Genomic DNA, 14,940 nt, shown 5'->3' with positions numbered 1-14,940 from the left:
GGGGATGTGCAGGACTGCAGTAACTACAGGGGAATAAAATAGATGAGCCACAGCATGAAGTTATGGGAAAGAGTAGTGGAAGCTAGGTTAAGAAGTGAGGTGAGGATTAGTGAGCAGCAGTATGGTTTCATGCCAAGAGAGAGCACCACAGATGCAATGTTTGCTCTGAGGGTGTTGATGGAGAAGTATAGAGAAGGCCAGAAGGAGTTGCATTGCGTCTTTGTGGACCTGGAGAAAGCATATGACAGGGTGCCTCGAGAGGAGTTGTGGTATTGTATGAGGAAGTTGGGAGTGGCAGAGAAGTATGTAAGAGTTGTACAGGATATGTACGAGGGAAGTGTGACTGTGGTGAGGTCTGCGGTAGAAGTGACGGATGCATTCAAGGTGGAGGTGGGATTACATCAGGGATTGGCTCTGAGCTCTTTCTTATTTGCAATGGTGATGGACAGGTTGACAGACAAGATTAGACAGGAGTCCCCGTGGACTGTGATGTTTGCTGATGACATTGTGATCTGTAGCGGTAGTAGGGAGCAGGTTGAGGAGATCCTGGAGAAGTGGAGATATGCTCTAGAGAGGAGAGGAATGAAGGTCAGTAGGAACAAGACAGAATATATGTGTGTAAATGAGAGGGAGGTCAGTGGAATGGTGAGGTTGCAAGGAGTAAAGTTGGCGAAGGTGGATGAGTTTAAATACTTGGGATCAACAGTACAGAGTAATGGGGATTGTGGAAGAGAGATGAATATAAGAGTGCAAGGAAGGGTGGAATGGGTGGAGAAGAGTGTCAGGAGTAATTTGTGACAGGCGGGCATCAGCAAGAGTGAAAGGGAAGGTCTACAGGATGGTAGTGAGACCAGCTATGTTATATGGGTTGGAGACGGTGGCACTGACCAGAAAGCAGGAGACAGAGCTGGAGGTGGCAGATTTAAAGATGCTAAGATTTGCATTGGGTGTGACAAGGATGGATAGGATTAGAAATAAGGACATTAGAGGGTCAGCTCAAATTGGACAGTTGGGAGACAAAGTCAGAGAAGCAAGATTGCATTGGTTTGGACATGTGCAGAGGAGAGATGCTGGGTATATTGGGAGAAGGATGCTAAGGATAGAGCTGCCAGGCAAAAGAAAAAGAGGAAGGCCTAAGCGAAGGTTTATGGATGTGGTGAGAGAGAACATGCAGGTGATGGGTGTAACAGAACAAGATGCAGAGGACAGAAAGATATGGAAGAAGATCATCCGCTGTGGCAAACCCTAACGGGAGCAGCCGAAAGAAGAAGAAGATCATTACCTTTGCAAGTGCAATAATGTTCTTTGTTATGTTTGCTTCAGGGGTGCCTTTTACAGTTCATGTAGGACTATTTATCCAGATCAACCATTTACTTCTAGTTTATACGCAACTTATAAATATAAAATAACATCAGGCTAGAGCAGTAACACATATAATGGCAATAAATACCGGAAAAGTCTATCTTCAAGGGCCAAGACAATGCCGATTAGAAAGCAGAGAAATTCAATTTCTCACTTAGACGATCAGTTCCTCAGGGTTTTATTATACCTTTTTTTTATTGCCTAGTAGAACTCTGGTGACCTTAGGTCAGTCATTATGTGAGTGTTTAAGGTCCCTTCGGTATTTCTCTGGCTACAAAATGAGTAAATATCTCTCATGAGAATAAGGCGATTCTTACCCTGCCATTCGCTTCCCCTCTCCACCAGCCATTTGCTCCAGTCTTGGTATAGATCTTTACAACATCTCCTTCCGATAATGCAAGCTCCCTCATATCTCTGGGGCAGAAGTCATAGCGGGCTATTGCAATTCCAACCACCTTGGGAGTGAAGACTTTAGGAAAGAAAAAAAATTTTCAAAATAATCAATATATTTAAAAGAAAGAAAAGAAAAATAAGACCAGTTTCTCATATTGTTACTAGATCGATGATGATTCTTAATTCAGCTGTACAAATAATCAGAATAACAGTTTATAGCATTCTCACACCCCTTAAATCAATTCAAGGTGGAGCAGTGGACAAATCCTGTCCTGGCAGAATTGGGTCCAAGACAGGAACCAACCCTGGACAGGACACCAGTTCATCTCATGACCCACTGGCATGGGCCCAATTAATAAGAGTCTCAAATAAGCCTAAGCTGCAAGTCTTTGAGCATATAGGAGTAGGAGGAAAACTGAAGTGCCATAGGAAAACGTAAGCAGGCATGGGAAGAATGTGAAACTCTACATGACCAACAACTAGCCTCGGACATAGGACACCGGAGAGCTGGGGCAGCAGCACAAACCAATGGATGGGTGAATAAAAATGGGGCTTTGCTTTTTAATTAAAATAATTTTTGTGTGGAAATGTTATCTTCTTATCAACTGCTTAAATGATAGTATATTATTTACTGCAGAAATACATTTTTCACAGATCAGTTAACAATAGTTTATCTATAAATACAGACAGAAAAGACTACATACAATATATATGTATTCTATTGGTAACTTTTATTACTTTTGTTTTCTAATGGCATTCAATTTTTTCATGAAAAAATTAAAATAAATACAAAATAGCAAAAGCACACATGCGTGAAAGAAAATAAAAATATTTTAAGAGACCCTTATGGCTTACAAACATGCAAAAGCAGGTTATCTAAAGGAATAACTCTAACATTTAATGGGTTACTGGCTCTACATATACACAAGCCAAAGACACTCACAAATGCAAAGCAAGACAAATGAAAGAAAGCTAAGGCTATACCTGACCAGAATGGAGCAGAGGAAGGGGGGACAAAGCTGTAACCAGGAGGTGCTACGAAAGAGAACCCACAGAACAACGGGGCTTAGAAAGTGAAAAGAGAAAGAAGAGACGTAAAGAGTAGTAAACATTATCTCACCAAACATGAAAAGCAATATAAAAGGTCTTCATTAACATTTAAAACATGAGGAATGGTGTGATTATGTGTACTCTGGTGTCTATATGCGGAAAATGGAGCCATAGTTTCATTATCATTTCTGACTATTTAGCTTTGGTCAGTGAAGAACATTGAAACTAATATTCAATTGATATTGTAGTAACAAGAAATCCCATTCAGCTTTTGGTTTCAGCTCATCTGTACACTAGGTGGACACCAAACAGATCAATGAAAATATTTTGCACTAAATGAACAGAAAGTCAGTTACCATGAAGACTTTATATACAGTATGACTTCAAAAAATAGGATTAAATTAATTAGTTATTTCCTAATCCTTCATCCCATGGACCTTCCTCCAAAACATGACTTAATATTCAGACAAGTATAAAGATTTAGAAGAATGAAAGAAACTGAGAGGTTAGAAAATGACCACATTCTTGACTCATACTTCCAATGCCACTCATCAATTGGCACAGGAGCTAGAAAGGCAGTGCCTGACTTTTCTTTTTTAAAACCTTGTGAGGCACATCGGCTTGTTCTGTTGTGTTATGAATACAACTTTTTTGTCTGGAAACAGAAATAATTTTATTGGCATAGTGATCCAAATCTCATGCCTTGCTGATCAACGCACAGTTCACCAGCAGTAAGCAGAAGTATATTTGAGCATGAAATGCCCAAAATAAATGCCACTATGTCATCAATATCTCCCTATCCCTTTAACCTTTTTCATTACTGGTGATAGTTATAATACTTAGAATTTTAGCCAAACATGTATTATTGTAAATACTTTTATTCATTCATTCATTGTTCAACAAATTTAATCCCATCACCAATGTTTCAAAGAATGGACCACCCCGGAAGAGGTTTCCAGTCATTTTAGAGTAGTCTCATGGGTGCCAGACTAATTTAGAGTGGATATTCTCTTGTTAACGCAAGGCAGGAGATTTAATGTGTGTTGTTTTTGTTTTTTGTTTTATTATAAGATACATCTATTTTTCTTTTTTGAGCTTCTGTAAAATTGTAATTTTTCCATGGGGACAAATAAAATCTAATCTAATCGAAGATAATCTAATGTAATCTGCACCACCACCTCAAAATGGTATCTCTGTATATGTTACTTATCCCATATAGTCTGTAGTGGTGGCTAAGAAAAACTTAAATGCCATGTTTTCATCCACAAAGGTGAGAGTTTCCTATTTATGATGTGTAGTGATTTTTCCAGAAGTAACCATTTACAATGATTTTAGGAAAAAACAAGCATGCGATTTTTTTTATCTTTTCAGCATGCAAGTGGACAACTGACACGTGGATTATGCCCCATGAGCAACGTGCAATATTTTTGTCTTCTTCTATGGATGTTTTGCACATAATTTGCCATTGCACAGCCAATATAAAAAACTTATTTCTATCCATTCTGTATAAAAACCTGACATTAAAATGTTTCTTCTCCATCACTACAAAGTACATGGTGTAAGTAACATATAAAAGAAATATCATTTTTGGGTGGAGGATTCCTTGCACACACAAGTGCTAGCCACTGTGTCACCATCCTGCCCTCTGTGGATTAACGTAAGTTGTTTCTATGTATTTCACTGTGCTTCCCTTTGGTAAACGTGGGTGGGTCTGTACAGATATGCATCCTTCACATCAGTATATTTATAGCTGTTCAAATGAAAATATTTATATATTTTTGATTTCTTTTAAGTTAAACAGTTACATTTAAGTTGCTTGAGCGTCCCATATTAATGACATCATTGTTGGATTTGTCACACTCCAGCATCATGGAGCCACTTTGTATATAAACCTGGAGTGAGCAGAAGGTACTAAATGGGCCTATTCCCAGAAGGATAATGTAGGGTCAAAGAAAGAGGAAACGAGGAGTAAAAGAACAAAAATGGTAATGGGGTGAAAAAAATCCTTGTGTGTCAAAATAAAGAAAATCGAAAATTCATTGAAGTTCAAAACAACTAAATGTGTGGCAAAGAAAATGTAGACTTTAGTTATGGTGATTGGGAAAATACAGAGCGCAAATGAGAAACCTTAGTGTTTGGTTTTGGCACTCCAGGTTTGATCATGACCTTAACCTCTGCCAATCAAAATTTGATTTAGCAAATGATGAATTATTTTTATTTGATATTTCAGCCAACTAGAGAGGTACAATGAAAAGTGAGTTACATGTGACAGGATACTGTATGTTTAATTAGTTTATGTAAACAAAATTGCATATGTAGAATTTGACATATACCATTATTATCAAGAATGGTGAAGAGGTGCTGCACTTAGCTATACCAAGTTTGGGCACTTCAGTCAAAAAGTTGGCAAACAGGAGCAGAATGACACAAGGTGCTCAGACACAGCAGAGCTTAGGTTAGTGTTAGAAAGATTAAAAAAATGGTTCAGCAAACCCCAGCCCCGGAGCCAGACACAGACATTTAAGAAACAGTCACTTGAAAAAGTTTGGGAACCCCTCTTAATTCTTTGGATTTTTGTTTATCATTGGCTGAGCTTTCAAAGTAGCAACTTCCTTTTAATATATGACATGCCTTATGGAAACAGTAGTATTAAAGCAGTGACATTAAGTTTATCGGATTAACAGAAAATATGCAATATGCATCATAACAAAATTAGACAGGTGCATAAATTTGGGCACCCCAATAGAGATATTACATCAATAGTTTTGCAAATATAACAGCCTCTAGATGCCTCCTATAGCCTTTGATGAGTGTCTGGATTCTGGATGGAGGTATTTTTGACCATTCTTCCATACAAAATCTCTCCAGTTCACTTCAATTTGATGGCTGCCGAGCATGCCATCCCATAGATTTTCAATGATATTCAAGTCAGGAGACTGTGACGGCCATTCCAGAACATTGTACTTCTCCCTCTACATGAATGCCTTTGTAGATTTCGAACTCTGTTTTGGGTCATTGTCTTGTTGGAATATTCCACCCCTGTGTAACTTCAACATTGTGACTGATGCTTGAACATTATGCAACTGACAAACTTAAATACCTTTTCTCATGAGTGGACACACCTGCCTATGAAGTTCAAGGCTTAACGAGCTAATCCAACCACTTTGGTGTTGCAAGTAATCAGCATTGAGCAGTTACATGCATTCAAATCAGCAAAATTACAAGGGGACCCACATTTTTGCACAGCCAGTTTTTCACATTTGATTTAATTTCATACAACTAAATACTGCTTCACTAAAAATCTTTGTTCGGAAAACACCCCAGTACTCAGATGTTCCTAGGAAATGAAAGACATACCACTGTTATCTTTTTTGTTGAAAGTAAATTATTATGCAGGCTGAGAGGGGTTCCCAAACATTTTCACATGACTGTAAAATGCTGACAGAGGTGAGAAGAATACAGTAGGCTGAAACATATGCCACATTAACAAAAAAAACAGCACAGTACATCATCGACAGGCAGAGGGGTACACCAGTGCACACAATCAATTGGTCCCAGGCCTTGATGGAGTTCAGGATCATTCTACTTAAAAGGTGTTAGTAAAAAGCCAGAATGGGTATGGAACCATCAACACTGGGCTGAGCTATGCTGATAGACCACGGAAAAAGACTAAGGCTATCAGAAAAATGAAAGAAGATGCAACACTTGTTGACACAGTAACAGCGACACTGAGTAGATTGCCCAGACACCTAATGGCAATAGACTACTTGGAACTGGTCAGCCAAAGAGTTATAGCCGCTGAGGGAACAGGACAATTAACAATGGGCAGATTGTCCAGAGACCGTTATGGCAATAAAACTCTAAAAAAAAAACAATAATAATAATAATAAAATAATAATATAATAAAAATAATAATAAAACTCTAAAGCTATCATCAAAAAGTGAGACAGTACAACTAGTTGGGCACAGAACCATCAACCCTGACCAAATACAAAAAAAATGACAACAGAATACTCTATAAAAGTCAGCCCAAAGAGAGAAGCTACAAGTTGGCACAGGAACATCAACACGGAGCAGCAAATCCAGACAGCTTATGATAACATACTACTGCTCTAAATCTGTCAGCAAAATGATAGGAGATATAACTACAGTGGGCACAGGAACATTCACCCTTGGGGGCATGTCTAGTTCAAGGGTAAGTTAATGGTCAGATGACAAGAAAAGGACTGTCTTAAGACACTCAAGGTCTTCTGATACATGTCGACCGACCTCTAAATGCTAAAACATAACATTTTTCTGGCCAGCGTTGTTCTTCCTTACTTTATTTTTGACCAAACTTGTAATTGCTACAGCAAGATAATATTATATTATTATAGCAATATTATAAAGCAATGAATTTTCTGGGAATGGTTTCAGAATATAAGGGTGACTTTGCACAACCAAAGCAGTGAGTCCATTAGCAGATTTCAAATCAATGGAGCATCCACAAGATTTTCAAAATGGAACGACTCAGTCATGGGGAGCTCATGTCAAATTCCAGTTAGTAGAATTTGAGGCTTGCAACAGACCAATTCAGAGGGGGATCACTCTGTATTTAGCTTATTGTATCAAAAACACTCTCTTTTCAGTATCAAAAGAATAACCATTCATTATTTAAAAACAATAAATATCTGTTGATTGAAAATATCTGAATGCCACAAATACAATATCCCTAACATTAAATCATTTACTGCTAAAGTATGCAAATGTATAAGATGGAAGACAGTGTTATTGATACCTTTGTAAACCTGTGGTTGCTTTATTTTAAGAATATTAAGCCAATATGAAAAAATGAAAACGTTTCCATTGCCACTAGTAAAATAATATTGACCCGTAATAAAAAAAGTGATGGTGTATATACTGTATGTGAACATGCACACCTAGAAAGCAACACATAAAAGCAAAGACAGTGCCACATACAGCCAATACACAGACTAGGCCAACGTAAAATGTGGACAGTGAGTTTTGAAGTGGTGAACACAGCCAATGGAGTGACTGACTGCATTCCTATACCAGAAGAATACTAGGTCAATAACCTTGACTGTAATGGGAAGCAGCATCACAGGGAAAGATAAAGTAAGTGTCTTTATACTCACTGTTGCCCGCTGACCGGATTCTCCTATGTGCGGCTGAATTCTCCGGTTCTTTGAAAGGAAACAGCAATGTTGTGTCCAGACTTCGGAATCCTTCTTTCAGAGAATGATGCTTGTAATATTCAATTAGCTCCTGTTATTACAAATGATTCTCACATTAAGCCCCTTTCCACTCAAATAATCCACATTTTAAAAATGTAAACAAAGTTAAAATGTAGGGTAGTAGTTCATCCTTTTGAATACCGAGTTACACTTTTAACTTGGCTTTTTTCCTTTATGATGGCCAGCTCTAAGGGTGGAACCAAAACACAGAGGAACAGTTCACAGAATGGGAAGTGTAATCAGGACAATACCAAGGGGTGGGCATTATTAAAAAAAGGCAGTCACTTTGAAGCCATATTGGCTTACTGAGGATAACCATTTGTTTCTAAGAGGTGAGACACAGCTCTTACTGCTTTGTGGTTCAACAATCTTCAACACATAGTATATGCAAAATTCTGCTCTTTGAATTGTCCAAGCAATAAAACAAAGCAACGCTGGCTTTTAGGAGCTTTTAACAAAAGTGAAATAGTATTCTGTTCTGTTTAATTCTAACACTGTAGTAGCAGTTCATAAGAAACATTAATAAAAACATATAAATGACCGGTACACCACTGTTCAGCTAGAATTGGTATTAAAAAAGGACTGTTACAGAGACCAAATTCAAATTTGAGTAAATTATCATGCGTGCATAACACTCTACACATGAATCTGCAATTCTACCACAGACGTACTGTACGCCCAAACTGAATTATGTGGAATGAAATGAAAGAATCATATCTTTGATGAAAAATGTGAATTTGAGGCACAAATGTACAAAAAGAAACAAAAAATCAAAATCTCTGTGCAGCAAAGCCACAAGAGCAAGTTTGCTCAAATAGACTTTTATTACTTTACAATGCTAACTACTGTGCCATGGTTCACTTATATAAAGAGATTTGTTTTTAATTATCATGCCCATGAACTGATATCCAGACACATGAAAACACAAAAGACAAAACTACAAATTTGTGTTCAGAGCCATCTAAAGATGTGAATTGGTTAACAACTCAAGGCTCAAAACTTTGACTCAGCAGAAGATTTTCCCTTCATACAATAAAAATTCCAATGCTTCTGTACATGATGGTATTCTACATGTACTACATGCTCTACCTGAGCAAAGTTGCTACAAAAATTGCAGCATTACACGGTGCTAATGAGTACTGCAGCTGTTTCGTCATGGGGGTGTCATAGATGGACCTCACTTCACCTGTAATATCCCTATTTTAACCTCTGCCCAAACAAGAAAAAGGTATTAGAATCAAGCAAAATTATCTGCCAATATAGTGAGAAAGTTTAACTTGTTAACTTGTTAAATTTTCTAAAAATGAGATTATATATCTTACACATACAAATCTACTCAAGTCAGTTATTCTTAAAATAAAAAAAACAAGATCTATTACTTCTTTTCAAGATTGTCTGGCTTGTTAAGATTTCATTTTTTGCAGTGTAATTACTGTTTTACTCACAGTGCTGCTATTTAAATTGCCTGGGCTGAGGAGTGCCCATTCCCAGGACAGTGGTCTCTAGAAAACTGTGGAACAAACCAGATGCTCTTAGAAATTTTGCTGTCAAACAGGTATCTGGCATTATCCAACTAATAAGTTCTCACATCAGGTGACCACTATATTATTATCTTTTACCCTATACTACTTTATTTGCAAAAAGATGAACTTGTGGTAAGGTGGGACCTCTGACTCCATTAGGAGGTAGCCAGTGGTGGAGCAGCTGCTTGGTACACTTGTTGCTGAAGTGCTTTCATTAGGCTGCTGCTGCTCCAGAATATGCATTGCTTAATTAAGTATGTCACCAATGTTATTTAAATCCATTATATTTTTTCAGCATCAAAAATGTTTGTCAATGTGTAAATGAAGAAGAAAAAATGAGACAGCAACATAATGGGAATAAGGAAAAAAACATCTGAAAAACCAAAGCTTGATGATCACATTAAAGCTGTCCAATTTAGGTCTATATTCTGTATTTCAAAAAATTAACCAAAACTGTTAATTAGCACAAAAACATTTAACTCTTTAAAAAAACAGCAATCTTTTTCGGCAAGACCAGAATTATACCTGTCAGCGTACATTAAGTCGCATCATCTGTGGAAGAAGACATTTGTAGTGGTGAGTGCACCAGAACACAGTCGTGACTAGAACACCTTCTTATTCCTGGTGTTGACGCCCCTCGTCCCTCCTCTTAATGCAGATTGGTCATTCAGTGAACAATTAAATGAACATAAATTCAAATCAAATACACATTTGTACTGAATTTCAAATTGGGTCTAACATGATAGAATTCTTTTTAATGATGACACGTGTCAAACTTAAAGCATTTAACATGTTGGATAGCATGTAATTTTGACATGGGTAGCCTTCCATTCAGTATGTGCATGGTAAATAAAAATATGACTTTATATTCGATTGCAAACAGTATTCATTCTGTTTTGGAAGAGGAAAAAAAAAAGCAATACTTACTAAAATATTTTTAAACTTCTTGTTCTCTGCAATGTAGAAAACCCCATCTTTTGCTAAAATCTTGATGTGCTTCACATCGTTGTTGTACCTGTGGGCGATGTATAAACTGTGATCCTAATTTTCTGATGATAACATCAAATCAATAATGACCTTAAGGCCTGCTTCAGTAATAAGAAAAAGGTGAATCTTTTTGGCACAAAACCTCATTAGAGTTCCAAGATCTAATTAACAAACTGGATTTACTGGGTGAGCTGCGGATGTAAATCTGCCATGGTGCACTGAATTGTTTCTTGTACAGCTAATTGGAAAGGCGTATTTTTTGGTCACGCAAACAGATATGGAGGTCAAATTACCTAGTGTGGTTTTCCTTTACTTTACAGGTTTTTTAAAAAAACTGATCACAGATTCAATATATCTAGAAAACGTGCACTGTACACCATATCCTACAAAGAATGGGTCTATCACTCATGTATTACAATGTCAATGGTAAATTTGTTTGTGCGTCATTCACATTTCACCTGTCATATCTGAGTCACTAGATAGTTGTCTTCCAGGAAGGCACTAAACAAACATCCATCTAGCTGGGCCTGGAGCTTATCTGGGCAGTATCAGGCACAAGGCAGGAACCAACACAGGGCACCCACACTTGCTTAGGCACAGTTTAAGTGTTACCTATCAATATAGCCTACATCACTTTGGGACATGGGAGTTAAACTGGGGCACCCAAAATAAAAATACTGCAGACACTGGCAGAACGTGCTAACTTCACAGACAGGGACTGATTATTTAAATTTTGCCTTCAGGGGCTGTGAGACAGCAGCAATAACAATTCCACCGCCCTTATTTAGCAGGTACTGTGGCACACTAAATACAGGGGACAGGTCTCTTCATTTCACAGCTAAACAACTGTGTGACCCTGAGCAAGCCACTTAACCTGCCTGAACTCCAAAAGTAAAAAAAAAAAGTATGAAAAACAGTTGTACTAAGTATCTGAACTTGTAAAGTGCCTTGGAATAATATTCACTATAGAAAGGAGGCAAGTAAAATAAAGGCAATTTATAATATATTACTTATCTTATATAATAATGACCCCCCAAGCTCAAATGATGATGGCCATATTGGGAAAATTCTGGAGGACTCTTTTTAATAAAAGAAGGCCAGTTGCAGACCTATAGTGTTAATGTGTTTATTAAGCTATATCAATGTTCCCTCTTAAATTTAAATTTCTCTAAACCTAAATAAATAGGCATGGAGTTTAGATGCTACCCTCATTCTTCTCTCTCAACAACTTTAAAAAGAAGGCTGCAGTGATGACTGAGCCTCATAAATATAGGAAAACTACAATAGACAATCAGCTGAGTTTTGTCCAGAATATACATATTTATGAAGCAAGAAGCAAGAAACGACTGAATTGTTTAAAAGTATTAAGACTATATAGTACAATGTTTTACCATTTATTGATTTCATGTTACATTCGTATTTATAAGTTGGTTTTGGATTTTCTGTATTAAAGGAATGCTTCACCCACAAATGAAATATGTTTTTATTTGTTACTCACCCCATTTAGTTTGTAGTGATGGCCAACAAAAAATCCTAATCTCATGTTTTCATGCAGAATGGAGAGGAAAAAAGTTGACGATATATTAGAACCCAGTGACGACCAGTGATATACAATAGCAAATGACGTGAAAAACGTCCACGGTAAAAAGAAAACGATTCTCGCGTTACTCGTGTCTCATAACTCACATGTTAGTTATCCAGTCATATGCTCTAATTGTGCAAAACACACACATTTTTTGCTAAATCATTATTAACAATTACTTCCATAAAGGGCAGGGTACATTGTAAACAGGAAAGGATTTCCATGATTCTGAGCTCTTGAACTGAAGACCCTCATCTTCGTGTCATTCACTGGTCAAGAGTCCTATCTTCAATTCAAAGGCAAAGTTCTATGGGAATGCTTTTTCCTGTTTACAGTGTATGCTACTTTTTTCTGGAAATAACTGTTAAAAATATTTTAGGAAAAAATGTATGCATTTTGAATGATTTAGAGAAAATGACTAGATTATGCGACTTGAGTAACGTTAAGAATTTGTTTTCGTTTTTCCATGAATGTTTTTCACATTGCTTGCCGGTGTACAGTACAGGTCGCCATTGAGTTGTATTATATTATAAACTTTTTTCTCTCATTCTACATGATAACATGAGGTTAACTTTTTTTCAGTCATCACTTCAAACGTCATGGGGTACATTACATAAAAAAAAACATTTGGATGGAGTATTTCTTTATTAACAAAAACTCAATGTTTTTAAAAACTGGTATTGGTGAGATTTACTCATAGGCAGGTCAATGAAAAACAAAGCTCTGTCCTGTCTTATAGTAGTCTTGTACTCAAGTTAAATTTGAAGATGTTGCCATCTGGAACAAGGGCTAGAACCCCATGAATCAGGATAAACAGATTTCAAAACCCTCTATTCGCAGTGTCCTTATCATTTTGATTTCTAAATCATCTGTTGCAAATAAACTTCCCTGTAAGGATAATAAAGTCTGCCTAAAGTTTAAGCAGATGCTTATAACAGAATTGCATCCATTTCCCATAAAGATAAAAACATTTATCTCATCTGTTGAGAGTATCTCCCCCCAAGCTAAGTACCATAGTAAAGTTCTCACAAGCACGCCAACTCAGATGTCACCAATCACCCTCACAAGCGAAGTTTTAGACAGTGCTGAGAATATCCATCTGAGAGAGAGGCAAAACTGAGCAGAAGAGAACAAAACTGCAAATTATGCAGAATTTTGAACAGTCATTTCAATTATTTTTTTTTATTTCAACATTAAAAAATATGATTGCATTATTGCTTCGGTGAAGAATCAGGCAACTATTAGAGTGAATCTATTTAGTGTGTAACGGTTGTTGTGTGTATGTGTGCGGTATCATTGGCAGTTTGTACCTTTCCCTAGTCCTATTAATAGTGGAATGACTGATTTTGTAATGCCAGCCAATGGTTCATGTGGAAGGGAGCACCTAGCCCGGAAGGCCAAATAAACTGAGGGCAGAAACTGATCACACTTAAAAAGCCATGGTGGGAGAAAGGTGAAGAAGAAGGGAAAAAGAGTGCCAAATCAGAAGAAAAAGTCAGACTCCAAAAAAAAAAAGCAAGAGGGAAAGCTACACTACCCGGTGAAGGAAGTCAGGTGAACCCTGGTTCATTTTGGGAAGAATCATTTTCCTTTTCTTCTGTGTGTGGTGAAATTATTCAGGACAGGATATGATGGGCTAGTGTAAAGGACAGTGTATGGTAAGAGTTTCCCAGGACATGAGGTATGGCTTGGCACATCCTTCACAATAACCGACTGTACAGGATTATTAATGACTGTGGATATTTAAAGGACACTTGTTTTCATGAATTCTTTTCTTATAATTTGTGTATTAGTGGTTTATTTTGTTGAGTGTTTTGTTTCCCGTTTTGTGTGTGGGGGGAAGCACTGCAGCTTGGTTTTACGTATATTTTGTATCTTTTCTGCTTTACAGTATACAGTGGAACCTCGGTTCCAAATAAAGAAATAAATAATTTGTTCCAAAACTCTGGTCGTAAACCGATTTGGTCGTGAACCGAAGCTATTTCCCCCCATAGGATTGTATGTAAATACAATTAATCCGTTCCAGACCGTACGAACTGTATGTAAATATATATTTTTTTAGTTTTTAAGCACAAATATAGTTAATCATACCATAGAATGCACAGCGTAACGGTAAACTAAATGTAAAAACAATGAATAACAATGAGAAAACCTTGAACAACAGAGAAAACTAACACTGCAATAGTTCGCACTATAGTGCTAGGAACCGCTCGCTAAAAACACTTTTTTTTTTTGATGAGTTTTAAGCACAGGGAAAAAATGAACATTTGAAAAATCCGTAATTTAATAAACCAGCAAGAAAAGTAACATTGCAACAATGCACACTACGAACCGATCGCTGTAAACAGAACTGAAAACAAAAACAAGCCTTCTCCACCTTAGGCATCCAGTCCTCCCTCTCTCTCTCTTTTGTGTGTGTGTCTCTCGCGCGCACCTGTGTGTGTGTGTGTGTGTGTGTGTGTGTATCTCTCTTTCGTGAGTCTGGAGCGCCTGTGTGTCTGTGTCTCTCTCGTGCGTGCTCCTGTGTGTGTGCGCCTCTCTCTCTCGCGCGCTACTGTGTGTCTGTGCGCCTCTCTCTCGCGCGTGCTCCTGTGTGTGTGTGTCGCGCTCTCTCTCTCTTGCTCACTCGCTGCACAGGAAATGCACAGGGAGAGACTGAACATGTACAAACCGAAAGGGAAACTGGCTTGTTCGTATACCGAGTGTGTGGTCGTGAACCGAGGCAAAAGTTTGGCGACCTTTTCGGTCGCAAACCGATTTGTACGTGTACCAAGACGTTCGTGAACCGAGGTTCCACTGTAATAACATT

At 37.6% G+C, this 14,940-nt stretch overlaps 1 protein-coding gene across 1 annotated transcript in view; it reads right to left on the bottom strand.

Moving 5' to 3' along the window:
• Positions 1 to 14,940, bottom strand: part of LOC114658947 (guanine nucleotide exchange factor VAV3-like) — a 367,009-nt gene that overhangs the window by 13,555 nt on the left and 338,514 nt on the right. The window contains exons 23-25 of the mRNA XM_051933104.1: positions 10,490 to 10,577; positions 7,941 to 8,070; positions 1,680 to 1,831 (exon numbers count right to left, since the gene is read on the bottom strand). Coding sequence (XP_051789064.1) covers positions 1,680 to 1,831; positions 7,941 to 8,070; positions 10,490 to 10,577 — 370 coding nt within the window. The remainder of the gene's footprint in view (positions 1 to 1,679; positions 1,832 to 7,940; positions 8,071 to 10,489; positions 10,578 to 14,940) is intronic.

This window comes from Erpetoichthys calabaricus, chromosome 10 (assembly GCF_900747795.2).
Source record: "Erpetoichthys calabaricus chromosome 10, fErpCal1.3, whole genome shotgun sequence".
Classification (NCBI taxonomy): domain Eukaryota; kingdom Metazoa; phylum Chordata; class Cladistia; order Polypteriformes; family Polypteridae; genus Erpetoichthys; species Erpetoichthys calabaricus.
The sequence above is the reverse complement of the archived record's forward strand: the minus strand, read 5'-3'. Positions and strand labels throughout refer to the sequence as shown.